The sequence below is a fragment of the Spermophilus citellus genome (assembly GCF_964194105.1).
Source record: "Spermophilus citellus genome assembly, chromosome: 11".
Taxonomy (NCBI): domain Eukaryota; kingdom Metazoa; phylum Chordata; class Mammalia; order Rodentia; family Sciuridae; genus Spermophilus; species Spermophilus citellus.
Genome location: NC_138192.1, coordinates 127,906,308 through 127,932,870, shown reverse-complemented (window position 1 = coordinate 127,932,870; position 26,563 = coordinate 127,906,308). Strand labels below are relative to the sequence as shown.

Sequence of the window (26,563 nt, the reverse complement as noted above, 5' to 3'; positions counted from 1 at the left end):
ATAATTTTTTCTTTAGCCATTATTGCCAGAATTCCTATCTTCATCCCAGTGCCAGTGAAGACAAAGATAAAACCAATCTACAGCTTCTGCAAGAGCCATCACCGAACTGCTTGCAGAACGTGCCTGGACTATGCATCACTTGTATGCATTGTGAACTATCTGTTGGTGCAGCAACTTGTGGTAGTGTTGGGGTATTTTTGCTGATGATGTCATCGGTGGTACAATTTTTCCAAATGAGCCCTCAATTGGCTTGGTGTATCCTCCACCCTTCTGCTTGTGATGGTCGTTCAGCTAAAATTTGGGGGCCAACAGAGGTGAGGCAAAGAACCTCACCCCCCCACACTGGTACAAAGGCCTATCCACAGGTGTGGCAGTATGCTGGACCGGTAGTCAATGATGGGTAAGATCCAATTGCAATGGTACCAACCTAAGACAGGAGGCTGACGACTTGAGGTCAGCTCATTCGATGACGGGTAAGCACAATATGTAGAATTGGACAACCTAAGCCAGGCACGGTCCCTAAGCCACATGCTTGTTGTTTAAACAGAGAGGGGGAGATGTTGAGAGCCACAGCCTAAGGGGACCCAGCAAACTTTTAGCTGCCAGCTGATGATTGGCTCACAGTGGCCCCAGCAAACTTCCAGCTGCCAGCTGATTGGCTCCTCTGTGGTGATGGTCATTGGGCTGTATCCCCACCTTTTCAGACCACAGAGCTGCTCATTGGGAGACTCTTTTGGCTCCGCAAACATGAGCCAGCCAATCGGCCTGAAGAGCAGGAGGAGTAGGGGGGTTGAGAGGCTTGTGGGAAGCTGGTGGTGGCAGTTGGGCTCTGAGGGAATTCCTGAAGAGCTCATCTGGTGCCGTGTGTGTTCTAAAAATAAAGTTCATTTCTGCTTGATAAGTGGCTCGTGAATTCTGCCCAGCAAGACTGCGGCACTTGGATGCAGTTTCTACTCTTAAAAATATTTAATATTCATTTATTTTTAAGTCTTAGGTGGACACAATATCTTTCTTACATTCCCATGGTGCTGAGGATGGAACCCAATGCCTTGGGCATGCTAGGTGAGCGCTCTACCACTGAGCCACAACCCCAGCCCTCAAAATGCGTATTTTCATTGATCTGTTCTCCACAGTTTCCTCAATGCTTCCTTGCCACGTGGTTATGATTGGCTTTCATTATCTCTCTAAACAATTTTCCCTAATTTGGGCCTCTACATCTTATTTCTTAAAAGCATAAAGTCCAGGGTGAATGCAAAGACTTCCATCTGAGGACTAGCTGGAGAGTGCTCAGCGTGAAGCCAACAGCAAAGGCCTGTGTTGGCCATCCCCACCCTGCAACCCAGGGCTGGATCAGCTTCCTCCTTACCTGGTGCATGTCCTGGGGAGGAGCAGGGGGCATCCTGTGCTTCTTCTTCCCCATACATATCCACACAGGCGTTGCTGCCCTCTGTAGAAAAGAAATGGCATCCTTCAGAGGTGTCAAGCTACCCCCAAAGGGGAATATTGGAGAATAACTCAGCAAAGGTTTTGTGGGCTCCAGCCTCTCCTGAGTGGGATGAATCCCCATCTGAAAACCTCCTGGTCAGTGCCTCAGGATCACCTGGCCCATAGGTGGACACACCCCGGGCATCGTCATCAAGGCGGAGAACCAACATCCGTTCATTTACTCTCCCGTGCACCTGCTTCTCTCCCCCATTCCACAGCACATTGCTGTCTCTGCCCTTGTCTCTGACCCCCAAATCTCCAGAGGCCTGTCTCTGGATGTGCTACTGTCTCCTCCTTTGTCCCCGTCTGTGTTTGCTCCCTGCATTTTACTGTCCTTCATATCTCACTTTGATAGGCAAGATGGAGGAGTGCAAGAGGAAACAGGGCACGCGTCCTTTACCAAGAGACTCAGGCCTGGAGAAGCAGGATTCTAGTGTCAGAAAGAAGGTGTTGATTCCATTGGGAAGGGTTCAGTTCCTGAAAGTCATCCAGTGGAGAACTGGGAAGGATGAGCCAGCAAGACAGGCCTGCCCTATGACGTGTACCTGGGAATCTTCTGTCATCAGAGAGCAGGACCATTACTCTCATTGTACCTTTGGCCACTCCTCCTGTGAAGACCTCCTTCTTAGACCTCCCTATGGAGAGGACTCTCTTCCACAAGTCACTGTGTACACTGTGACTCTTACTTCAGTGCTCAGCCTGCTACTTCTTTCTGCCCTCCCTTGGATGCAGTTTCTAATCTTCAAAATGTGTCCTTTTTTAATATTCATTTATTTTTAAGTTTTAGGTGGACACAATACCTTTCTTACATTCCCATGGTGCTGAGGATGGAACCCAATGCCTTGGGCATGGTAGGCGAGCGCTCTACCACTGAGCCACAACCCCAGCCCCCAAAATGTGTGTTTTGATTGACCTGCTCTCCACGGTTTCCTCAATGCTTCCTTGCCACGTGGTTATGATTTGTTTCATTCATCTCTCTAAAGAATTTTCCCTAATTTTGGTCTCTAGATCTCATATCTTAAAGAGCATAAAGTCCATGGTGAATGCAAAGACTTCCATCTGAGGACTAGCTGGAGAGTGCTCAGCGTGAAGCCAACAGCAAATGCCTGTGTTGGCCATCCCCACCCTGCAACCCAGGGCTGGATCAGCTTCCTCCTTACCTGGTGCATGTCCTGGGGAGGAGCATGGGGCTTCCCTTGGTTCTTCTTCCCCACGCATATCCCCAAAGTCATTGCCTCCCTCTGCAGAAAGAAATGACATCCTTCAGAGGTGTCAAGTTACCCCCATAGGGGAATTATGGAGAGAGACTCAGCAAGGGTTTCGGAAGCTCCAGCCTCTCCTGGGTGGGAGGAATCCCCATCTGAGACCCTTCTGGTCTGTCCTTCAGAGGAATTTTGGAGAAAAGCTCAGCAATGTTGTGGGAAGCTCCATCCTCTCCTGGGTGGGGCCTCCCTCTTGGTCTCTCACTTTCTCCTTTTCTACCTGTGTTTCTTGTACCTTGACCTCCTGGATGCCTGTATTATTTCTATGATTTTCTATATTTGCCTCATTCTTGAAGCTCTCTTCTCCCAGGTTGACAAAAGCCCTTTTGTTTTCACAAGATCCAGAACACCAGGGACCCTGCCCTCATCAAATGCTCCCCAACACGAGTTTCTTAAATTACAAGACTTCTACCACTGCCAAAACGCAGGTCCATGCGCCTTGTGTTTCCAGAAGGAGCTGAAGCCGTGTCTCCTCCTCACCTGTCAGGACCTGCTGATATTTGGGTTTGGGGTGCACTTCATTCTGTCACCCTGGCACATGTTCCATGGTGCTCAGCTTTACTTTGACACTCTCATCGCCCTAATTTCTCAGCACAGGGGCACCCTTCAGGACGTCCCAAGCCTTTATCCCTTATCTCTGGAAGTTTTGAAACAGAAGAAGATGGATACAATTCCACCTCACCTTTGCAAAAATGAAGAGGAGACAGGCAGGAAGGGGAGCGGAGATGTGTTCCACATGGACTAGAAAGGAGAGATCTATTGAGGTCACTGGGAACCCATGTCCTCGGGGGCCCTGTTCCTCACCTGCTTGAGGAAGAAAAGCCTCCTGTGGTTCTTCTCCTCCTCCTCCGGGAGTCTCCTGGGGAGTTTGGGGATCGCAGGGTTCTGTAAAGAACAAGGAAATGATGAACCTGGGGGGACGTGGCCTGAAAACACCCCAGTGTGCTGGCACCACCTGTGAGGGGCACCACGTGTCTGACCCACAGGCTAAGGGCCTCCGTCGGCCTCCACCTCTTTCCCATCTCAACGACTCTCCTCCCCTCTCCCTCTGGCTGCGTGGTTCTACCCACTCATCCTCTCTCCTTCCCAGCTGTGGTTCTCTTTAACTGTCGGACTGCTCTTCCCCTGGCTCCTCCCATCTCTTGTTTCTTTATATTTTATTTTGGTGACACTATATCCTTTCCTGTTGTCTGGTCAGCTGTCTGGTGCTGGACCTCAGCTCTCCTGGTGGGTGGCTCCAGTCCTATGCTCTCTGCACTTAGAATTTTCTCCCCCTCCCACCAACATTATTTTACTTTTTCTTCAAAGTCTTTTTTTAAAATATGTATATTTTTAAGTTGTGGATGAACCTTCATTTTTATTTATTTATTTTTATGTGGTTCTGAGAATCGAACCCAGTGCCTCACACGTGCTAGGAAAGCGCTCTGCCGCTGAGCCAAAACCCCACCCCTATTTATTTATTCTTATTGATACATACATACATAAAATTTTTACATGCAATGGGGTAGCAGGCAGTGTTCAAGGCAGGTATACACTGCATCATGTTTCAACCAAGTTAAACAGATTTATCTCCCCCAGACATTTATCATTTCTTTATGGTGAAACCTTTCAAACAACTTTCTTCTAGCTTTTTGAACTGCACTGTACATTGTAATGACGGTTACCACACCGGGCACTGTCACACCAGAGCTTCTTGTTCCTATTTAACTGCAACTTATTTAACTGTACAGTCTTACAGGGGCCCTGGTCCATTCTGGAACCGGAGCTTCCTCTTTCTATTCTGACTGCATGACAGGCCCCTGACACCCAGTAACATCCCAGGATGCTGTGCCCGCTCTTCCTCTTCTACCCCACCCTTACAAAAATAACTTGCACACCTGTCTGTGCCTTATTTTTCCATCTGTAAGAGAGAGGCTTCAACGGTATGCATGCCTACGTCTGAAGCTTTTGTGAGGGGAAAGAGGGGTCTTGCATGATTCAGCTTTCTGATGGGGATTATCAGAAATCCCACCCAGCTTCTCTCCACCCCTTGTTCTCATTCTCGTTTTCACCCCTTCCATTTGTCTCTGCCTCTTCTCTTTCCTCCTCTGGCCTTGCTGATGAGGTCCACTGGGACCGCCCTTCTCTGGCTTCGCTTCTTTCCCGTGTTCATTCCCAGTTCCTTTCTTCCCTGATGCTGGGCTTTGTGCTCTTTCCCCATCTCTCATCCTCATTGCTCTCTAGAACTAGGGATGAGAAAAGACATCTCGGAGATCGTCATGCCACCTCACAGACTTTCACCAGATTTGGGAGCAGGATGGAAGGTGGGAGGGGCCAAGAAGATGCGTCCAGGTGCAAGGCTAAGCATGTGCAGAGGCTCAGAGGGGAAGAGGGAATCAGAAAATTAAAATCACTCCAGAAGTCCCATTCACCCTGAAGTAAGAGCAGGAGAGGCAGACATGAAGCTGGAGATTTGGGGAGGAAAATGGATTTAGCCTTTATGACAGCAAGAAGTCATTGGCCTCAAGCAGGAAAGCCAGGTTATGCCAACTCACATTTTTCTTAGAGTCCTCTCATTGGATTCCACAAAATGCATGTGATGGGGCAAGATGGGAGGGGAAATCTGAGCCTGGAAGTCGTTTCTATAATCTCAGAGAGAAGGGGGAAATGTTGACTAAGGTTTCTGTGTTGGTGATGGAAAGCAATGACTGGTGGGAGGTATGTGAAAGGTAGAATCAACCAAACTGGATGGTCCAAGTTGAGGGAGAGGGACCAGTCTTTAATAACTCCCAGGTTGACAATGGAGAAATAGCGTTCTGACAGCGAACTCCCAGACACGAGGCAGGTCCGGTGTCAGGAAGGGTTGCAGGTGCGATTTGAGTTATGTCTCATACTGAGGCTCCTGAAAAGCATCTAAATGCAGACAACTCTCAGATTATCTGCATGAATGAATTCAGGCTCACAGATGAAGGAGGCTAGAAAACAAGCCTGGAGATGTGTCTTGGGATCATTCGTTTATAGGTGGGAGTAGATAAGAACGCCTGGGGAAGGCCAATTGCCTCTGAATGTATTGTGTCACGTTAATAGCTGAAAACTCTCTGCTAAAGTGATCATCCTTGTGCCAGAAGTTGGTTCTGTCCAGTGACTTTCAAGCCCCAAGATGTCTCAAACTGTCTTTTCTGGTGTGCAGACAATTTTCCCTTTCTGCTGACTTTTCATTCATTCATTCTCCTTTACCATATAGAGCAGGTGCCCTCCCCCTCAGGCCCTGTCTTAGCAGTCTCCCCCTCTGGTTCTCCCTTAATATGACTTTCTCCGCCTTGGAAACGCTGCACCTTGTTGGATGAGTGAGCTTATCTCCTGGGGAAATGAAACTTAAATATAAACATTCAAGTTCAGTCTTTCTGTCTTATCTTTCTCCCATGTCATCAAAGGCCTCATCTTTTTGCCATTGACACTGGAGCAGAGACCCTTCCCCTTACCAGGTCCACTTCAAAAGTCTTTCACAAGAATTTCTTACATTGCAGTTATACTCATTATGTCCAAGTTCCTGGCACAACCACAGAAAGTAGAGTGGAAAGTATCCCCTTCCCTGACAACGTGCACTCCAACATGGTGAGAGATGAGTTGCATGACTGCTTACGTAAAATTGGCAATCACTTGGGAATTTATTTAATGGTTCTATCTGCATTTTCCATTCTCCCTCTCTATGTTCTATACACAAGAAAACCTCACCAAGTCTGAACAACTCCTCCTTATGTGTTTGTGTCTTCTTACAAAAGCAGCCAAAATCTGGGCCTGGTTTGTCTGTCTGTACACAGGGGGTGTAAGGAGAGTGAATGGATGAATTGATAGATGGATGGATGGTGAATGGATGAATGGATGGATAGATGGATGGATGGATTGGTGGATGGATGGATGGATTAGTGGATGGATGGATTGGTGGATGGATGGATGGATGAATGGATGGATTAGTGGATGGATGGATTGGTGGATGGATGGGTGAATGGGTGGATGGATTGGTGGATGGATGGGTGAATGGGTGGATGGATTGGTGGATGGATGGACAGATGGATGAATGGGTAGGTGGATGGAAGCATAGAAAAGAAAATGAAAGAATAGATATGTATGTTGACAGAAAAATAAAACTTTAGGTAGCAGGTAATTTAAATTCTTATTACCTTCTCTATCATAAGGTAATAACCTGGGCATGTCTTCTGATTCTCTTCCTTCATCCATTTGTAGAGACGATTTCTGGGGCACTGAAGAGAGAAGCAGGAACGTGACTAGTAGCAGATGGTGACCTGGACACCTGCCTGGATGTGGTCATGCGAGGCTCTGATGTTCACAGTGCAGCGCTGCTGGGGAGGAAGGTGTGTGGCACTAACCCAGTTCTATTTCACTTCCTTTAGCACTTTCTAGGCCCCCTGGCCCCTTCTCCTCCTCTCCACCTCTCCTTTTTCTGATTCTAACCCTGTTTTCACACACCACTGCATCTGTACCATGAAGCTATTTGTGGATCTCTTTGACTCAACTTCCTCTTTTTGACTTGTACCATCTCTCTGAATTTCTCTCTCTCTTCCTCCGTGATAGTCTTACCTCTTGGCACAATTATCTCCCTATTTATTCTTTGAACTCCCTTCCATCTTGCCCCCCTATATTCTGTGATATTATTCCTAACACTTCCTAGCAAGTAAGTTTAAGATGATTCCTTTCTTCTCCATCTGCCTCCTGCTAGTCATCACTCAACACATCCTGACATTTCAGTCAAGGACAGACCTCTTGTGTGACAATGATTCCTGGTGACACTGCAGCTGTCCTCAGCTGTAAGTACACTTTCTGATGTTCACACAAGAAAGAAATCACCTAAAATCACGTCTCACAATATATCCCCATCATTGATGACACCTGACTGCATTTATATTCTCTATTTGTTTAGATTAAAAAGGGGCTACTGGGGGGACTGGGGTTGTGGCTCAGTGGTAAAGCACTTGCCTGGCATGTGTGAGGCCCTGGGTTCAATCCTAGCACCACATATAAACAAATAAATAAATGAAATGAAAGATACATTTACAACTAAAAAAGATATTTTTTAAAAAAGGGGGGGCTACTGGGGAAACTCCATTTGGTGCCCTTCGTCTATGTTTCTATTACTCTCTGTCCTTGGGTTCTCTACTCAGAAGCCCCTTCCCCAGCTTGCCTCCCACACACCTGGGAACAAAGCCACAAGTGAACACAGGAGTGGGTTTGTGTGAGGGAGCGATGGGGGGAGGATGGAGATGTCCCTTTCATACAGATAGACAAACACATCCGTGAGTTAGTCGGTGATTTAAATCATAATTACCTGCCCCGACACCTGGATGCTGTCTGTCTGTGGTTTCAGCCTCGCCTCCACTCCAACTCCAGAGAGCCTGGCACTCACGGAAAACTGAAGAAAAACAAGGAAATAACTAACCAGACCCAGTGAGGAGGGAAGAGCCCGGGCCTCTGTGCCGACTCTGGTGTTCAGTGCACAGGTGAGCTTCTCCTGGGGAAAGGGGACCGTGATTCCAAGGACCCCACCCAAGGTCCCCCAGAGCCTCACTCTCCCCGTTTCTCTTGCTCTTGTTCCTGTGCCTTCCTTCTCCTCATTTCCTGCCACATGCTATTGCTTCCACGCCATGAGGAACCCCACCCCTGGGTCCTTGCCCCGCCCCGCTCCTTGGTCCTCTTTATCCTACTGTGTCTCGGCTTTTCCTCTGGGTTCTCTTCTTTCAGAGCTCTGGCATCCCACATGGCAGGTTCCACCCTATTGTCTCTGCTTCCCCCATCTTGGGACTGAATCCTCTTTTGAATGAGAGGCTCTCTGTGCCAGGCCCTGATCCACTCCCTGGACACCTGCAGAGCCCTGGATCTCCCTGCAACCTCTGCTCAGAGATCCCAGCCACCCCAGCCCTCACCAGCTTTACACAGACTCCGTCACAGTGAGTCATCACGGATGCGGAGCTTGACAACCCTGACCTGTAACACGGGAGACCTGGGCACAGGGGCCAGGGAGGGGGCTCCCTGTAGTCCATGGAGAGTGTGATGGTTTGAATCTTAAGTGTCCCCCAAGGCTGCTGTGTGTGGAAGATCACCAGCTGTGGTGCTATTGGAAGGTGGTAGAACCTTTAGGAGGTGGGGCCTAGTGGAAGGTTAGGTCAGTGGGGGCATGACCATGGATGGCCTCTCTCTCTCTCTCTCTCTCTCTCTCTCTCTCTCTTTCTCCTTCCCAGCCACCCTGTGGTAAGCAGCTCTTTGCTCGCTAATAAACTCCCCACCATAATGTTCTGCCCTACCAAAGGCCAAAGGCACAGTGCTAAGCAACCATGAACTAAAAACTTGAGCCAAATAATAATAATAATAATCTTTTTTTCTATTTAAGTTGTTTATCTCAGGTATTTTGTCACAGTGACAGGAAAGCTAACACAGAGAAGATCAGAGCCCACAGAGATATGCACAGTTCTCTCTGCAACTTTGAACTGGAAGGATCCTAGGTACAAAATAGAATATTGACTTAAAATTAGTACCTAGGTATTCAATATCCTTTATCCCTTTCTTAGAGTTGGATATATCATTGTATGGAAATGAGGTAGCTCTTATTTTAAATCAAGGTATAGTTTCCACAAACCAACACATTCCATTCTTCATACTGACTTCTAAGTTTTTTCCTACTTAAAAATATTTTATTGCTTTTTTTTATTTCCAAACAAAACAAAATTTTAAATTCCTCAGCACAGGGTGTATCAGGCCCTCCAAAATTGGCTTCCAAACCCACCCTCCATGATGCAGTCTCCTGGTTCTGAAAGTGTTCCCTCCCTGCCACACACTGAAGCTTTCACCAGCTGTTCCTTGTGACTTCTCTCTCAGGAGAAGCAAGTGGATGACTGTGTGTCTATGAGCATCAGAGAGGGCTTCCTCCTTCCTAAGAAAGGGCATCACTGTGCCTCCCCCTCTGTTTCACAGCCCCCAAGTCAGGTCCCAGGGTGACTGGGCCTGAGTGAGCTCCGTGAAGACACAGGTCAGGTTGTGTCCATGCCATGGTTCCTCAGCAAGAGTGAATGAATGGGTGACTGGACTTGAACCCCAAACACCACTGAGAGCTTTTGTTACCATTTAGGAAGCTTCTGGAAATCTCCACTAAGTCTGGGTAGGCCATCAGATTGGTGCGGCTGAACAGTTCATTCAGAAGCGACAGGCTGAAGGTCTTCTCCAGCTCGCTGAGGACGGTATATACCACTGCGTTCACCGGGACCAGGTTTCTACAAGCTTCTTGAAGATGCTGGAAAACGTTGAATGAGAATTATGTCACTGTGGATTTGTGGATTATAGAAGACTCTTAGGTGGGTGCCTAGACCGTTCCTCCTCTCATGAATTGCAAGAATTTTGCATGTTTGGAGACTTCTTACATAAAAATAGTCTCTTGGTTTTGTGAACCTGGCTCTCTGAGAGGTTGAGAGGAAAGCCGTTTTGAAGAATAAAAGTGTGTCCAAAGTCAAATGTTGTATGGGACTCTAAGAGCCAGATTGTGTGTGTGTGGGGGGGGGGTGTCCTATAGACCATGAGAAGATGTTCTGGTGATTGGACAATGACCGCTGCTCTGCCCCCAGGACTGGACTGGCCTGAAAGCCTCCTAGAAACCAGGGATCACCCTCTCCTAGTGTGATCCTAGCCAAATGACAAGGAACAATTCTAAAGACAAAGAGGCAGCTTGTCCTCAGTATCCCCAGGGAGACCCAACGCTAACCCTAACCTAGAGCTCCAGAAATGTCTAAAGAACAGAAAATGACTTGGAGAGAGAACGGCAAGCATCTGTTTCCAAATTTATTCTAAAGTTGCCCTGTGAGTTGCAAAAAATCTCATGCTCAAGGGTTTAAAGTAAGAGGGCCTGCAATGAAGCAGTGCTGGGGTCCCTTAATTTACCTTTAGTTTATGTTAGTATTTGCATAAAGTACCTAAGATGCTCTGCACTAGGAAGCATTCCTGCTCCCCAGCCTGCCCTCTCCCATCACCTCCCCACTAACAGTTACTGCAGAAAAAGCAACATTTTCTGTGATGCCTGCTTCTCCCACTGCCTCCCGACAGGATGGCAAAGGTCCCCGTTGCCACCCTGAAGTCTGACATCATGCAGTGTGGGGCTGGTTTCCGGTCCTGAGGAAATTCCCCTGACTCACGTCAAACATCTGCTCGGAGATGAAGGCGCGGTCTCGGAGGCTCATGAGGAAAGGAAACAGCTTGGTTATTGCACTCGCAATCTCCACCTTGTTTTCTTTGAAATGCCTGAAAAGGTGTTCATGCAAAACCTGCTCCTCTCTGTTCTCGAACTCCATCCTGGGGAGCTCTGTGGCCACCCTACGAAACAAAGATACGACAGATACTGAGCTTCCAAGAGGCTGGTGATGATTTCAGACATGCAGGAAGGTCGGTGAGAGCCAATGTGTGGAATAAGGGGTCATGCGGGAAGAGCAGAACGAATGCATTTATTTTAGGGAACAATCCAGGGTGCAAAGGAAGAAAATGGGGATCTGAGGAAAGACCTGTACACGGCAAAAGGACTCACCCTGTTCTAACCAACACCAAGCTAAGCTCTTTAGAAAAGCATCAAATTGATAAATGTTAAGATCTTCCCTGGTATTGACATGATACTATGCTGGTTGATTTCACATGTCAACTTGTGGGCAGGGGCTGTTTTTAAATAAGATGAGCATTTAAATTGGTGAACTAGGAGTAAGACTGTTTGCCTTCCATGATGTGGGTGGGCCTTGGCCAATCGAAGACCTAAACAGAACAAAAAGACCAAGTGAGAGAAACCAAAACTGCATCTGCCTGCTACCCACACCACAGAGTCTGGGCTTGCCAAACTTCATGACTGTGAGAGCCGGCTCCTTGCCATAAATCCCTTCCTCTATACACACATCGCTTCTGTTGCGCATAGAACTCTAATACAGCATGTGTGTGTGTATGTGTGTGTGTGAGTGTGTGAGTGTGTGTGTAAAGTTACAGACCATAGGATTATTTTAAATGAAGTATCACAGAACCTAACACTGAAAGACAAGTCTTATTAATCAACAACAGAGAGAGAGAGAGAGAGAGAGAGAGAGAGAGATCAGAAAGATGTAAAGGAACTGCACCTCTCCCATCTCTAACTTCTGAAAGATTCTGCGTCATCAAACTGGTTCAAAGATTCTTATCTGGTGAAGTTTGAACAGTCACAAGATATCAGTATACTTCTCTGGTCCATTTTGGAGACTTGTACAAATATTCAAAATGAAGACACATTCTTCTGTATCCCACCTGCCTGTGGAGGTGATGTAATGGAGACCTCTAAGACGGCTGAATTTCAGACAGTAAGACCACGCCCGGAAAAAGTAATTTTTGAACTCAGAAAGGCTGTAACTCTGAGTCTCACTTGGTAACTTGTTCCCCTTATGTGAAATTTCTTTCTTTCTTCTTCTTTTTTTTTTTTTAGTTGTTGATGGACCTTTATTTTATTTATTTTTATGTGGTGCTAAGGATCGAACCCACTGCCTCACACATGCCAGGCAAGTGCTCTACCACTGAGCCACAGCCCAGCCCACATGCAATTTCTTAACAGAGTTCCCTGTATTTCTAATTGATATAAAGGCTTGTACAGTCTTTTTTTTTTAAATTCCACCATAAGAAGGTACTTCAAACATGCACTAGGATAGAATAGTATCCTATTTTTCTGTTGAAAAAAGAAGACTTCTGGTTAAAGATGGTTGATTGAACACAATTTTTTTTCTCCTCTTTGCTAGAGTGTCCCCTAAGATAACAGTCAAAGAATTAAAATCACAATGACAAAGAGGGAAATTAGACAAGAAATTAAAGTCTGAAAGAGAAAAAGTGTCAGCAGAGCCCCAATTGCTATGTGGGTGGAGGATGCTCCTCTCTGGTCAGAAAAGGGTCAGAGTGTCCTGTGGACTCCTGGAGAGGTGACGTCTGGAGTTAGCTTTTCGGTCTCCCATCCTGAAGTATGAATGAGCAACAGACCATTGGTGTTGGTGGAAACCCACATGAAGGACTAGAACCAAGATGAGCAAAGGACAAACTTACCCCAGCAGAAACAGAGATGTTGCAGAAAACAAAATTCTAAAAACCAGGGCTGGAGATGTGGCTCAAACGGTAGCGCGCTCGCCTGGCATGCGTGCGGCCCGGGTTCGATCCCCAGCACCACATACAAACAAAGATGTTGTGTCTGCCGAAAAAACTAAAAAATAAATAAAATTCTCTCTCTCTCTCTCTCTCTCTCTCTCTCTCTCTCTCTCTCTCTCTCTCTAAAAAAAAAAAAATTCTAAAAACCAGAACTGTCACACAGACAAGAGAAGATCTTGTGCCCACAAAGCCATGCAGGAAACAAATATCCAGAAAGTAAGACGGAGGGCCTGGAAATTTGAAATGATAGTTGAATTTTTTAAAAAAGTTAACTAGAATGGCTTTAAATGGGTTGGGGAGGGAGTTTCCCTGAACAAAGGGAGAATGCCCGCCCTAAAGGGAGAAATTAAAAGTAATTTCGAAACCTTAAATGTCAAAAACAGTTATGAAATTCTACAGACCTAGATGTAGAAGGAAATGACAAAAAATGTTACACCCTGATCCGTTATTCATATAGGAAGACAAAATAGATATTTAGCTGTGCCAGGACCACCTGCAATCTCCATCTTGTTTTCTTTGAAATGTCTGAAAATGTGTTTGTGCAAACCCATTCACGCCCCTTTCTGCGGCTCACCCATTTCACAATGTACTTTCCTCCCAGGAAAAGAAAGATTCACCTCTCTGCCCTGCTCCAGTGATGGTGTCTCTGGCAGCAGAGTTCAGGCCAGGCTCTGGTTAGACCCTCTCTGGTCCTCTACCAGGGTGGCAGCCATTCCAGATGGTGTGATGCATTAGCCAGAAGCAGAGTCTAGCGGGAGGGTCCTCAGGAGCAGAGGCACCGTGAGACCCCACTGAGATCTGAGAGTCATTTGTTCCTATTATCTACTCAACTCTTACTGACAAACTGGGGCAAGCGGTAGATAGAGCACCCTGAGGTTCATAGCCAGTATTGCAAAAACAGAAAAAGAATCTAAAGGAATTTGAGAAGCACTATTCTAGAAATAAAGGCTATGTACTGCATATAATAATAAAATTATAAGAATTTCAATCTTAAGGTTATATGAAAAAAATTAATTGAGTACTAGTAAAAAATTGAGTGAAATGAATTTAAATGATATTTGATACTATAGACCAACTAGAGATATAGAGAGAATTAACTAGAAAACTCAAGAGTAACCAATAGAGTCAAAATGAGACTACAAAGCTTACAAAATAATGAAAAAATGAACGTGTTGTTTTCTCTAATGCAGAAAACAAAAGAGACATAAGTTATAAGAAGGACCAAAAAAATTCATAGGAAAATATATCATTTAAAACAGATTAATTTCCATCTTAAAGTATAAATGATCAAAATAGAATCTAACTACAAGAGATACAACAAAGATTAGGGAACATTAAAAATGTTAACAGTCAAAAGCTGAGCAAGTTCCACTGGGCAAATGCAAAAAAGATTTTTAAAAGATAGACATTTCTGTCATGATTGCTAAAAACAATTTCACTTCCAATTTTTAACTCCTCTAGTACATAAAAAAAAGAACAAAGATGTGCAGAATGTGTTTCAAAAATTAGCAAGATTGACTTATAAATAACTCTTGATCCCAAACACTTATGAACATACCATGTTTCTTGCTCTGAATTAATTTCCATAAATACTAATAATGAGAAAGTTTCCAGGTTACGTGTTCTGACTATAAGATAATACTACGATAAAACCAAATTTTTTTTTTTAAAGAGAGAGAGAGAGAGAGAGAGAGAGAGAGAGAGAGAGAATTATTTATTTATTTTTTTAAGTTTTCGGCGGACACAACATCTTTGTATGTGGTGCTGAGGATCGAACCTGGGCCACACGCATGCCAGGTGAGCGCTCTACCGCTTGAGCCACATCCCCAGCCCCTAAAACCAAAATTTTAAAACAACAAAAAAAAAAGTTTGTTAAGAGACATATCTAAACGTAACAGAGATCTGAAAGTTCACTAGACTGCTGGTTTCGGCTCAGAATGCAAAAACCTTGGAAATCATCACTCCTCTCCTACAACAAGAAGAAAGCAACTGAAAATCAAGGGCTTTTCTTGTATCTATGAAAGAACTGAGGTCTCAGGGGAAAACTGCCAACTCCAAATCTGGAGAGACAGGTAAATCTCAGCCAAGGTGAGCCACCTGGGGCAGGAGCCACCACAGCCATAGACAGGGGACATCTAAATTGTAAGTTTGGTGAATTGCCAGAAGCTGAGTGTGGAGGGAGAAATTCCTGGGGGCCAGAGTCTTAGGGCAGCCCCCAGCCTTTTGTGGCGCTTCCCTCCAAGAGCACCACCAGGTTCTCAGTGTAAAGAGCCAAGAAAACTCCCCTGCATTTCTGTCAAGGGAGAGGGAAAAGAAAAAAATTGTTAAATAACCAAACACTCTACCAGGCTTTATGGTCCTAGGGGTAGGGCTGCTGTACATCCAGCCCCTTAGCCTTGTCTCTCCTAAACGGGATGGGAAAGGGGAATAACTAAGAATACTTGTATGAGTTATAGTCCAGGGATACAGTCCTACTAAATTGTTTGTTGAGGGCCACAGCCGAGTCGGGATGACGCATGGCATTTTTGCCAGAAGTCGTGGTTGAGAGGTGATGCTAGCGAGCCATGAAGATGATGACTTTTGAGTTCTGGCGGAGTTCCCGTTCAGTTCCGGTTGAGCTCTCAAGGGGATTCCCAGAGAGTTCCCATTGGTTGGGGAAGTGCCGGAGGAGGGATTTTCCGGTTGCTGGTTCATGGGGAGGCGGCGTGGCGTTCGGGGGAGTTCCTGGGAGCGTGTGTGGAGTGTGCTGGTGGAGTTCAGAAATAAAGTTTGTTCCTGCTTCAGTGGCTCATGATTTGTGCCAAGCCAGACTGCGGCATTTGGTGGCCCATACGGGGAACACCTGAAGCTCGGAGGTTAGTGAAATTGCTCGCCCCTGAGGGAAGGCGAGAGAATGGGTGACCATTTCAAAAAACAATGTGTTCTTGTTTTGATTTGTTTTGTTTTTGTTTCAAGCTGCCTATCCCTAGAACTTTCTCAGGCAAACTGGGAAAAATGGTTGGCTCAAGGTTTGAAGTTGTTCGCCCCTGAGAAAGAGATAGAAATAGACCACAAATGCACATGTCAAGAAAATAGGAAAACTGATACAACGATTTTTTGTTCCATTTTTGTTTCATTCTGTTTCAGTTTTGTTTTGTGTTATCTTTATAGTAGATTAGAAATTAGTAAAAAACAAACTGAAAGAGTGTTAAGTAAATTGTTAGAGGTCCAGACTATGGTAGAAAATGTGTTAGATCAAGCAAAAGAGAAAGTCTCTCGAGCTAGTCAGATAGAGGAAGAAAATTTAAAGGAAGAAAGCTTAGAGGAGAAATAGCTATCTGGGGGGACGCTACAACAGGAGGCTGCTACTAACTCTGTTCTATCACCAGAGGGCGTAATTCAACCAATAGCTCCACCTATGGAGACAGCTGAGTGGCCCTCAACCCCCGTAGTTGATAGATGGGATCCTGAGACAGGACCTCAAAGATTAGCATGCCCTGTACTTGAGCAGGCAAGAGGGCAGCGAATCCACCATGCTTTAGATTTCAAAACAGTGAAGCAGTTAAAGGAGGCTGTAACAACCTATGGTCCCCAAGCATCCTTCACTGTAAGCATGGTCAAATCCATTACCAACTTGGACATGACACCAGAACTCAAAAGTCATCATCTTCATGGCTCGCTAGCATCACCTCTCAACCACTACTTCTGGCAAAAATGCCATGCGTCATCCCGACTCAGCTGTGGCCCTCAACAATTGTTGAGATGGAATCATAAGATAACAGATGACACCTTCTCTTTCTATCCAAGGGCTCCAGTATGGACTAAAGCTGAGATGAGGTACAGACTGTTTAAGAAAGGACTTAACAACAGCATACTACAGGGACACAGCCACATCCATCTTTACAGCAGCACAATTCATAATAGCTAAACTGTGGAGCCAACTCAGAAGCCCTTCAGTAGATGAATGGATAGGGAAACTTATATATATATATATATATATATATATATATATATATATATATACACACACACACACACACACACACACACACACACACAATGGAACATTACTCATCATTAAAAGAGAATAAAACCATGTAATTTGCAGGTAAATGGATGAAGTTGAAGAATATAATGCTAAGTGAAGCAAGCCAATCCCAAAAAACCAAACGCCAAATGTTTTCTTTGATATGAGGATGCTAACTCATAACGGCGATGGGGGCTGAGCATGGGAGGAACTTTAGAGAGGGCAAAGGAGAAGGAGAGGGAAGGAGGGGGTAAGGGGGTAGGAATGATGGTGGAATGAGTTAGACATTGTTACCCTTAGTACAGGTATGAAGACATGAATGGTGTGGAAATACTTTTTGTACAATCAGTGACTTGAAAAATTGTGCTGTATATGTGTAATATGAAATGAATTGCATTCTGCCATCATGTATAACAAATTAGAATAAATAAATAATTTAATTTTTAAAAAAAAGAAAGAGCTCTTGGGAAATCCACAGAAAACAGAGGAAACAAGAACAAGAACTCTAGAGGAATTTGAAATCTCTGCCATCTATAGGGAGAACCAACATTCAATAGAGCCCATCATCCAACCCAATGTGTTGGGGACCGCGAATCAAGTCAAGATGGCGCCTGGCAGAGATTTGTGGTCCCCAACACCAATGGGCATGAAACCTCACATTAATGGCTCATTTCCCTCGATTTCTATGACTGAATTCATCGTGTCTGATATTTTTTGGAAAAATAAAAGATAAAATATGATGAATGTTTTATCATGTTATTTAAGAAAACAGGCTATTTAAGAAAAAATAGTCTGAAGAGACACAGCAACCATCAAAACCAGACTCAGTTATGAGAGACTTTCAAATTATTAGGTAGGGATGTAACATAATGATTGTAGCTGATATGTCAAGGGTCTAAAGGAAAAAGCAGACAAGTGCAAGAATAAGTGGTGGAGAAAGCAGACAGAGGAAAACTCAAAAAATAATGAATGCTAGAAATCAAAACCACTGTAACAAAGTGAGGAGTTCTTTTGGTGGGTTTATATGGCCAAAGAAAGAATCAGTGGGTTGAACTACATCCACAGAAATGTTTCAAATCGAAATGCAAGGAGGAAAATGAGAAAGGAAAAACAGAACCCAATATCCAAGACGGCTGGGTTGATTCCAAGAGATATTATCGGAATATCAGAGGAGAAGAAAGAGAGAGTAGAGCAGAGGACACACTTGAAGTGATAATGGTGAAGAATTCTGTGTCTAATATTAATGAGACAAAAAAAAAAGATTCAGGGGCTGGGGCTGGGGCTCAGTGGTAGAGTGCTTGCCTAGCATGTGTGAGGCACTGGGTTCAATTCTCAGCACCACGTAAAAATAAATAAATAAAGGTCCATCAACAACTAAAAAAAAAAAAAAAAGATTCAGGAAGCTCAGCAAACATCAAATAATTTCTACCTAGATGTACCATTCGCAAACTGCAGGAAGCCGAAGACAGAAAACGTTGAAAGTAGCCAGAAGGGGAAAGCCCTTATCCATGGAGGGACAAGACTAAAAGTAACACCTGATTTCTCTTTAGTAACTAATACTGGAGTCCTAGGCTGGCGAGCCCTCATTTTGGGGGTCCCAACAGACCAGGTGCAGTCACCCTGGAAACCAAGCAGAAAATGACGGGAAAAGGGAAAAGGAAATTACTCAGTTTGGCCAGGCTGGGAAGGACAGGGGAGGCCCAGCGTCCTCAGTCCTGTCTTTGGGTACTGGCAAGAGCTCTAGGATTATACAGGGGAGGGACAAGAGTGCGGGGTGAAGACATGTGCCTGGTCGAGTCGTCGTGGTCAGACCATGTCTGGTTTGTGTCATCTCAGTATGAGCCATGAGGAGCCTTGTCACCTCAGTGACGAGAAAGCTGCTGCTGCCTGCTGGAAGTTTCAACCCTTGCCATGATGCATGCTTCCTTCTTTCTCTTTCTCTTTCTACCTCCCCTTCCCCTCCCCATCCCCCCTCCCTCCTCCTCTCCCACTCCCCCTCCCTCCCCCTCTCCCTCCTTCCTCCTCCTCCTTCCTCCTCCTCCTCCTCCTCCTCCTCCTCTTCCTCCTTCTCCTCTCCTCTTCTTCTTTTTGTCTGTACTCAGAATAGAACCCAGTGGTGCTCTACCACTGAGCTCCACTCTCAGCCCCTCTTATTTTATTTTGAGACAGGATGTGGCGAGAGAGAGTGACTCAGAGGGAAAAAAAAAAATTAAGTGAGAAAGGCAAGACGGAATTAATTACACAATGACTGAGTCCAGCTTAGGTGCAAGGTCTTGAGGTGCTTGTCCAGTGGTCTGGAACAGGGTGTTGTACAGGTGGCAGTTGACATCACGCCCCTGCAAATCTTGAAACTATCTTCATCTCTCTTTTCTTGCTGCCTTCAGCCTTGAAGGCAGAGGATCACCAACTTTAACAAACATTCTTTAAATGATTAATAGGTCTACCAGCAGACTTGATCAGGAATCTGACCCAAAGTTTATGCTAGCAAAGGAGAGAGGCCAAAGGAGGGCAGAGAGACCAAGTTTGACCCTGCTTCAGTTACCCACTGAACATCCATGAGCCCAGCTGAACAGTTAGTGCTTTAGCAAGAATACCCTCAAAGTCCCTGTTACAAAATGACATAACTCAAAAGGGGAGAAAAATATTTATAATGATAAAAAAAAGAAAAGCACCAATCTAGACTTCCACTACCTGTGAAAGTAACTTGGCCAGTGACAGAGAAATGAAGAAACAGAAACTGGGGGAATTTGTTGCCATGTGATCTATCTTGCAAGTAATATTAAGAGAAATTCTTCATAAAGAAGAAATATGAGATGAGTTAGAAACTCAGATCTACTTAAAGTAGAGAGCATCAGAAAAGGAATAAAAGCTGATACAAGTAATTGTTTTTCCTATTTTAACATGACCTAAGAAACAGTGATTTGTTCAAGGAAATAACAGCAAAAGTCGACTGGATGATTCTAGTGTGTGGGTAAGTGAAATAACTGGGAGCAATGTTCAAAAAGGATAATAAGAAGTTTGTAATTTCAAGTGGGCATGATTAGTGTAAAAATGTATTGCAAGTGTAAGGGTAGGCATAATTGTAACAATCTTGTTGGAAGGTAGTAACTATTAAATTCTAACTAACTTTTTATACACAATCTGTATGTTAAAATAGTTATCAAAAACCCATTTATCAAAGAGCAACTAGGGATCAATTTAAGGCAAATGTAACTAATATTCATTTCTTTGCATAAGATAAAGGATGGTAAAGGTCCTAAGCAGAAGCAAAACATCTTGGTATGATTTCACACTTATAGAAAAGTTGCAAATAATGACTTTTTTTTAGTATATTCTCTAATTTCTATTTGTCTGTCTATACATTCTTTTTTCCTGAATCATTGGCAAATAGGTTGCACCTATCATTCATTCTTATCCCTCAATATTTCTGTATTTCCTAACAAAGTAGCATCAAAACATGCGAGGCATAAAGAAGAATGAAATGTTGGCATTTGCCAGTAAATGGATGGAATTGAAGACTGTCATGCTAAGTAAAATAAGCCAACCCCAAAAAACCAAAGGTCAAATGTTCTCTCTGCTATGCGGATACTAACACATGATAAGGGGCAGAGGCAGATAGAAGTTCATTGGATTAGACAAAGGAGAATGAAGGGAAGGGAGTGGGGATGGGAATAGGAAAGACAGTAGAATGAATCAGACATAACTTTCCTACGTTCATATATGAATACACCATCAGTGTAAGTCCACATCATGTACAACCACAAGAATGAGAGGTTATACTCCACATATGTGTTATATGTCAAAATATACTCTACTGTCATGTATATCTAAAAAGAACAAATTTAAAAAATTTTTAAATGCAAGGCAAAAATTGATTGAAGACAGTGAGAAATAGACAAACCCACTACTGTTGGAGATGTCAATATTTCTCAGTAGTTGAAAATCAGTGAGGATGCAGTTGACCGGAACAGCAGTAGCAATGAACTTGATCTAAGTGATACTTATGTAATATTCCATTCAGTGACAGAAGAATACACACACTCTTTAAGTTCACATGGAACATTTTCCAAGATTTGCCATATTCTGAGCCACAAATCACACCTTAGCAAATTTAAAAGGATAGAAATCATAAAAAGTATGCTGTTTGACTACAATGGAATTAAACTAGAAAGCAATAACAGAAAGACAGCTAGAAAATCCCAAACTATTTAGAGATTTAAAAACACAGTTCTAAGAGTCAAAGGAAAAGTCTCAAAATAAGTTTTAAAATATTCTGAACTTAATCCCAGTGGCTCAGGAGGCTGAAACAGGAGGATTGTGAGTTCAAAGCCAGCCTCAGCAATGGTGAGGCACTAAGCAATTCAGTGAGACCCTGTCTCTAAATAAAATTCAAAATAGGTCTGGGGATGTGGGTTAGTGGTTGAGTACCCCCGAGTTCAATCCCTGGTACCAAATAAATAAATTAATTAAATATTTTAACTAAATGAAAATAAGAACCTAACTATCAACATTTATGGAATGCAGTAAAGACATGCTTAGAAGGAAATGTACAGCATTGAATACATATATTAGGAAGGAAGAGCCTGGTATGGTGGCACACACCTGGAATCCCAGCAACTTGAAAGGCTGAAGTAGGAGGATTGCAAGTTCAAGGCCAACCGGGGCAATTTAGAGAGTCCCTGTTTCAAAATAAAATAAAAAGGGCTGTAAATGTAGCTCAGTGGTGGAGCACCTCCCGGAATGAAGGAGGCCCTAGGTTCAATCCTCAGTACTGCAAAAAGAAAAGAAGTAAGATCTCAATCAATAATGTATGCTTCTATCTGAGGAAATTGAAGGAAAAAAAGAGCAATTGAAGCTTAATGCAAACAGAAGAAAACAAGCAATAAAAATTAACATAGAAATTAATGAAATTGCAGTTGGGAAAAGTGACACACACACACCTATAATCCCAGCGACTCAGGAGGCTGAGCCAAGAGGATTACAAATTCAAGCCAGCGTCAGCAATTTAGCAAGGACCTGTCTCAAAATTAAAAAATAAAAAGGGCTGGGGATGTAGTTCAGCAGTAAAGCACCCCTGAGTTCAATCCCTGGTGTCAAAAGAAAAAAGAAAAGAAAAGGAAGGAAGGAAGGAAGGAAGGAAGGAAGGAAGGAAGGAAGGAAGGAAGGAAGGAAGGAAGGAAGGAAAAATTAATGAAGTTGAAATAGGAAGGCACTAGAGAAATCCAATGAAACCAACGATCAATAAAATTGTAAACCTTGAGCCAGGCTTACAAAGAAAAACTAAACAAAACAAAACAAAAATCCACAAATTACTAAAGCCAGAAATAAAAGAAGAGTCATCACTATGAGTCCTATAGACATTAAAAGGATTTAAAAAATACTATGGGAAATCCTCCGCCTACAGATTCGATAACAGGAGAAGTGAACAAATTCCTGAAGTCATGAACTACCAAAACTCACAAAGGAGTGTTAGACCATATGAACAGGATTCTGTCTATTAAATAAATCGAATCAGTAATGAATAGCCCTCTAAAAGAGAAATTCTAGTCCCAGATATTATCACTACTGGATTCTATCAAATATTTAAAGAGGAAATGATTTTTTTTTCCTTGTGGTTTCACAGTGTCAGAAGTACCTTGGCAGAGAGTCCCAATTAGAGGATTTTCCATACACTTTTACACTGCTTTAGTTTCTATCAACAAGACTATATTACTGTGTTTGTCTTTTCTTGTGTGATTAAAAGATCATTTTGAGGGCTGGGGATGTGGCTCAAGCGGTAGTGTGCTCGCCTGGCGTGCGTGCGGCCCGGGTTCGATCCTCAGCACCACATACAAACAAAGATGTTGTGTCCGCCGAAAACTAAAAAATAAATATTAAAATATTCTCTCTTTCTCTCTCTCTCCCTCACTCTCTCTTTAAAAAAAAAAAAGATCATTTTTATCCTTCTCCAGCCAGACGTGTAACAGAGTCTTGTTAAAAAACAACAACAAGCAACACTCTCCCCACCTACTCCCATTGGTTGTTGGGGCTCATCGACTTTTGATTCCTCCAATCAAGGGTTTAAAGATCCTGCATGGACTCCAAGGGCTCATGGCCACCCAAAGCAGAACTGGCCCCCAACTCTGCAGGCTAGAAAAAGCTGAACAACAAATAGGCATTTAATTTGGATTCTAATTTTTCTAAAAAGACTTTTTTGTGGGGGACAGAGTTGTCTGTTGGGTGGGGATAAGGAAAGCTGAGGCAGATGAAAGTGCAGAGGTCACAAGGAACCTTCAGGAGGGACCTTGAAATTCTAGCAGCCCCAGCCCAGCCATGTGACTTTGAGTGGCTTTTAGTTCCCCCAAGAGCCAACCCACTGCCATCAACATCTGCTTTCCTAGGTTTTTGTCTCTTGTGGTCTTGTTCTCTTGTGGACCTGTGGAATGGGCTGGGGAGACATACGTAACAAATGCAGAGGTGACCTTACCACAGACGAGGACAAGGAGAGGAGGCTGGGACTTACCTGAAACTGAGACTCTGGGTCCACGTCTGCCGTCCTACTGCTGGCCCCTGGGCCGTGCGCTTGGCTTAGCCGCAGCTGGTTAGATTTCCACTACCTCTGTGCCATCCCAGAGATCAGAGGAAAACCCCGCCAATTGGTCAACCTCTCCATCCCTTGGGGTTTGCGTCAAAAGGGGAAGAGAAAAGTGAAATTGCCCAACCGTGTGGAGTGGCTGCACCAAACACCTGTACTCTAGCCTGTGCCCTGGGGAGGAGGAACGGGCCAACCAGGAGTTCCTGAAAGACAGGGTGGGAAAGTTCATTCAACTAACAGGGACCACTGTTGTCCTGAGATGAGGTGGCATGGTTCACATGGGGGGAGTAAATGCCATGTTTGCCCCTTTCGCTTGCCACGGTGGCTGGGAAAGTGAAGCCTTGAGAATGTTCTCTCAGGCCTGTGCCTGGCCAGTCACCTTGGCCAGCCTGGACTGGAGGAGTCAGACTTAGTTATTGGAGGTAGAGACTCGTGGCATTATAAAGCTCTCAGCCTCTCTGGAGAGCATCCAGAGGTAGGAAAAGACTCTTCCCACTCTTCCAACCAAAGGCAGATGCAGAGAATTGGAGCAGAGAGGCCAAAGTGGAATTCTAAGTTGCTTGTATGTACGGGCACTTCACAACCGCAGCCAGGGTGCCTGGGAACATCAGCTTCAACCATTTCATCAGAACACGGAGGAGAGCCTCCTGGATGGAGGCTCAGAGCTGAGATGATCTAAACCTTCAAAGACAAGGTGATGCAGGAAGACAGGGCACACATCTATGTTTATGCAGGGGGGTTGGGGCGGGTTCTTTTATTTGTTTTTTTTCCAATACCTGACCCTTATTCTGAAAAGGATCTGAAACAACTTTCAAAAACAACTACATGGATATAAAGTTGAAAGACAAAGAAATTGGAGCAAAAGACAAATGAAATAAATAAACAAAAGCAGAAATCCAGGCAGAACAATGGGTCTGAGACGGGGGCAAATGGGAGACGGAGGGTGCCTGTGGGACGGGGCTGAGACAGAGTAGGCAGAACTGTCTCTTTACCTCCCTGTGACCGTGGGGCCAAGAGACCCCGGCCTGTCTCCTTGTGCCCACCCAGATTTAGGCCAAGTCAGTGGTAATCCCTACAGGCAAGTTGAAGCTCTCATTTGGCCTGGAAGATTCCTCTCCATGTGGCTGAGAGCGCCAGAATCCACACGTGGAACTAGGAGTCACCACAATCTGAACCTGCGACTTTAGGCAAAGCCTGCCGAATTCCAGTTGGTGAACACAAACAGGGTGCTCACTTCCTTTCATGTCCAGCTATGTCAGGTGACAATCCCAGAGAGACCGCATAATCTTTAAAGGTGCGTTGCTCACAATTCATACCCTGGTGCCCAACTTTTGAATCAGTCAGGATTTGGGATACAAGTAACCAAACTAATTCCGGCTAACTGGGGTAGAAAATCAACGTCTTAGAAGCATATTGGGTCACTCACAGAATTTATAAGCCACTGGAGGAGCAGGCCAAGAAGATAGGCAGTTCAGGAAGATCCCCAGCCATCTCTTTTCACAGGTGCACAGTGTGGGGCTGTTGACTGAGTGATGTTCTCTTTCCTTTTGGTTTAGAAAGAAGGATCCCAAACGGTTTGCTTTTATATTCAATACAGAAGAATATTAATTATGACTTTGTTTTGGGGTTCAATTAGCTCACCTGTCTTTTGTCATAATAGATTCAAAAAGGTCTGGAACACCTGACATCCATAGAACGTGCCACTGATGGATCACATTGGTGACATCATACTAACCAGACAGGATGAGCGAGAGGTGGCCAGCACATCAGCTAGAGAGCAGGAAGGAGTCTCAAAAGTATTAGGATGAGCCAGAAAAGCCACATACCAGAAAGTGCACACCCTAGGTTTCCATCTTTGTAAAACTTAGTACAAAAAAAGTGGAACTAAGCTGCAGTCACAGATGGTCTACCATTGCCCATTGCTGGGGTTGAGGAGGGAATTTTCTGCAAAGGATACAGGAGAGCACGCTGGTGTGTTGAAGATGGACTGCATCTTCATTGTGGTGGTGCCAATATTTGCTAAAATTCATCACAATGTTCACTTAAGTTGGATCTATTTTATATGCCCATAAAATTGAGCTAAGAAGAATTATACGCACAATGAAGCATATCTGTAATCCCAGGGGCGCAGGAGGCTGAGGCAGGAGGATTACGAGTTCAAAGCCAGCCTCAGCAAAAAGCAAAGTACTGAGCAACTCAGTGAGACTGTATCTCTAAATAAAATACAAATTAGGGCTGGGGATGTGGCTCAGTGATGGAGTACCCCCTGAGTTCAATCCCTGTACCCCCCCCCCAGAATAAAGAATATACATAATTTTAATAAGCCCTCACTATAGAGGTCACTTGCATTGAAATTAACAGGCAAGTCTTTCCCCTTCTTCCTGTGTTCTTGAGCATGTGTTGCTTAGAATAAACATCTTTTATCCTTATTCACTCTTTCTCATATAACCTTTGCCTGATCTGACATTTTGACATTCTTTCCCCCGCTTTCCTTCACCCATGCTTTTGCATCTCTGGTGCATCTCTGAGCGAGTCTGGAGGAAGTTCTTGCTGCTGACCTCTCCCTCCATGAAAGGTTTTCCAGGTGAAGTGGAGGGGCTTGGGAAATGCAGTGTGACCCTGACAGAGACAGTCACTACCTATCGCCACGGATCCCCTGCACCCGCAGCACTTAGACATCCTTTCCTGTTACCCTGGGCTTGCTGTGGCTTCCACCGTTGTCCCCACTGCTGGGACGGACTGCACTGGCCCTGTTGCTCTGTCCCTCCCTGGCCGGCAGATTGTGCTCACACCTCCTCGGGAAGCACGGCAGGCTCTCTCTCCTGCAGGTCTCCTCCGTTTCAAGTGTCCATAGACCCCAGAATCATGTTTCCCATCTCTTTTCCTGAGGGCTTCATAGGTTTCCTGGAATGGGGGACTTCTGGGTCAACTACATTTAAAATTCATGACTTCAATACAGTCGAGCAGATGGCTAAATTTCTCACAGATCTCCGTGCCCAGGCACACGAAGAATTTTTAAAGGGGGGTGTCTGTGCTCTCTCCTGGCCTCACTGATCTGGAGTCCTC

General features: G+C 44.5%; 1 protein-coding gene across 1 annotated transcript in view; it reads right to left on the bottom strand.

Moving 5' to 3' along the window:
- The window catches only part of LOC308630427 (nuclear body protein SP140-like protein), a 67,067-nt gene extending 43,577 nt beyond the window's left edge, over positions 1-23,490 (bottom strand). The window contains exons 1-10 of the mRNA XM_081260443.1: positions 23,426-23,490; positions 12,819-12,972; positions 11,305-11,522; positions 10,919-11,096; positions 9,858-10,026; positions 8,071-8,154; positions 6,908-6,988; positions 3,552-3,632; positions 2,646-2,726; positions 1,367-1,447 (exon numbers count right to left, since the gene is read on the bottom strand). Of these exons, the coding sequence (XP_081116569.1) occupies positions 1,367-1,447; positions 2,646-2,726; positions 3,552-3,632; positions 6,908-6,988; positions 8,071-8,154; positions 9,858-10,026; positions 10,919-11,074 (733 nt within the window). The 5' untranslated portion in view covers positions 11,075-11,096; positions 11,305-11,522; positions 12,819-12,972; positions 23,426-23,490. The remainder of the gene's footprint in view (positions 1-1,366; positions 1,448-2,645; positions 2,727-3,551; positions 3,633-6,907; positions 6,989-8,070; positions 8,155-9,857; positions 10,027-10,918; positions 11,097-11,304; positions 11,523-12,818; positions 12,973-23,425) is intronic.
- Positions 23,491-26,563: the final 3,073 nt, after the last annotated feature.